The sequence below is a fragment of the Fibroporia radiculosa genome (assembly GCF_000313525.1).
Source record: "Fibroporia radiculosa TFFH 294 genomic supercontigs, scaffold971, whole genome shotgun sequence".
NCBI classification, from domain to species: Eukaryota; Fungi; Basidiomycota; class Agaricomycetes; order Polyporales; family Fibroporiaceae; genus Fibroporia; species Fibroporia radiculosa.
Window position 1 is genome coordinate 120,053 of NW_012133250.1, and position 1,991 is coordinate 122,043.

The 1,991-nt window shown below is 53.6% G+C and overlaps 1 protein-coding gene across 1 annotated transcript; it reads right to left on the reverse strand.

Moving 5' to 3' along the window:
- Positions 1-1,879, reverse strand: FIBRA_01902 (uncharacterized protein; the record flags this gene model as incomplete). Its single annotated transcript, XM_012323770.1, has 2 exons — positions 1-801; positions 860-1,879. The coding sequence occupies 2 exons, from the start codon at positions 1,877-1,879 to the stop codon at positions 1-3; spliced, it is 1,821 nt and encodes a 606-aa protein (XP_012179160.1).
- Between the last annotated feature and the right edge of the window lie 112 nt (positions 1,880-1,991).

Here is a 1,991-nt window from a genome sequence, read left to right on the forward strand (position 1 = left end):
TCACAGACCAATGTGTACAAACGGAACCCAAGACACACAAGGCACATTGTGCTCCTCCCGAAGACGCTTGACCGCGTAGTGCAGTGCCCGTGCAGCCTGCCTGTAGTCGGGCAAATTCCCATCCCGGAACAGCTGTTCGTACACGCTCTTTGCCACCTTGGGCGCATCACTGTCCCGTATCGACCACATCGTGGCAACCACTCCGCCATACCCAGCGAGCAGCATGCCTGCAGCGAGATGCACAGCCTCTTCAGGAAGATCTTTATCGCCCGTGGCAGTCTGGCAGGCGGAGAGGAACGCAAGTCCTCCATGACGACGCGCCAACTTGATGACGTCCGTCAGCTTCAAGAGGCGACGATCAGCAAGCACGATTCCACTGTCGAGAGGACTGCGGACGTCTTGTATGCCATGACATGCAAAGTGGATCCAGTCCGACTCCTTCATCTTAGTCAGTACGTCGTCCACGGTCCCGATGGATTCTACGAGAGAGACGGGGGTAGATGGGGAGGTTTGAAGCGTCGTCTTGATATGTCCAAGCTCTATTCGTGCACCCGGCAGCCGAGTGTGCCCGTCTGATGCTGGCTGAGGGACAACAACAAGGCGCATAGTATTTGCAGTAGTGCCTTCTTGCAGTGGGAGGGCGAGAGCACTGAGGGTAGGTGTATACGACGAGATGACGAAATCCGAGAGCTTCGGTCCTGTATTGGCGTCGTCATAAAGACCTGCAGCATGGATGGGGAGAAATGAAAATGGACCAGTGGGGCACCAGAAAATACGAGATAGTTCTCCTGCGGTTGGAGTCTAGATTGAGAGCACATATATGAGTTTTCTTCGAGGTCATCAATGCTGTAGTACATACCGAAAAAGCAAGGGCATCCAACATCGGCCGTACAACGTTCTTCCACAATTCCGAAAGAATGAACTTGAACGATTCGTCAGGAGTTCGATCCCTCCATACAACTTCTCTTATAGCTCTGTCCATCGGCGAAATAACACGGCCATGACTGGCAAGCAATCTATTCAGGGATTTCTGTAAGTTATCCACCTGCTCGTATGTGATATCAGGGAGGGGGACATGAAGTACGTCGTCCGATTCAGCCAGGAGGACTAATGCATCACATCTGTACTGGCTGGCGTTAAGGATGACGACGGGTCCCGCATGTGCCGAAGGAGCGAGTTGTGAGACAGTCCTTGGCAGCAAGAATCTTTCAAAACCAGGCAGACATCTGACCTCTGAGAGAATCGTTTCGCGCTCCACTGCGAGTCCACGGTACTGTCGGGCCTGTTCCTCCAGGGAAAACCCACCAGCATTCTTCATCTCTCCAGCTCCAGCCATGTCATGCCCACTACCCTTCTCTAATTCATATGAGACTTGACGGAGTCTGTTCGCAAGCGTTGAATCGCGACTCTGCAGCTCATCGAGGGGGGTACGAAGCTGCAGCAGCTGGTTCCAAACAACTGAGCGGCCCTGCTCGAGCCATTCAATAGCTGTGTTGTAGTACCCACGTGCCAGAGCATAGGCTGCTGCATCTCGTACAACATCTGCCGCTCGTAGGAGCTCGCGGTGGCGGTCTCGGAGGGGGAGACCAAGCCATGCTGCCTGAGGGATAAGGTCAATGGCTACGGCGTAGGCATCAAGAAGAGATTCGGAGGGAATAAGATGAGCGCAACGAATCCATTGCAGAGCTGCCTTCAGACGGGTGGAAGAGGGACCTGCTGATGAGCGGGCGGCGGCAGAGAAAGCCAATATAGCATTATTGAGAGCAGCAGCATCGGGGAGATGGTGGAAGCGGGTGAATAACGAGTTGCCTAGGTTGCTCAAACATGCCGGCTTGTGAGGGTGGTCATGAGGAGTAAGTTGTACTGCATCCTCTATCATCGAGGTTGACCGGTCAATATCTGCAAGATTGCCCAGCTGCTTGAATCGAGTGGACAGTGAGTTGCCGAGGTTGTTCAAACAACCAGGCTTGTCGGGGTGGTCATGAGGAATA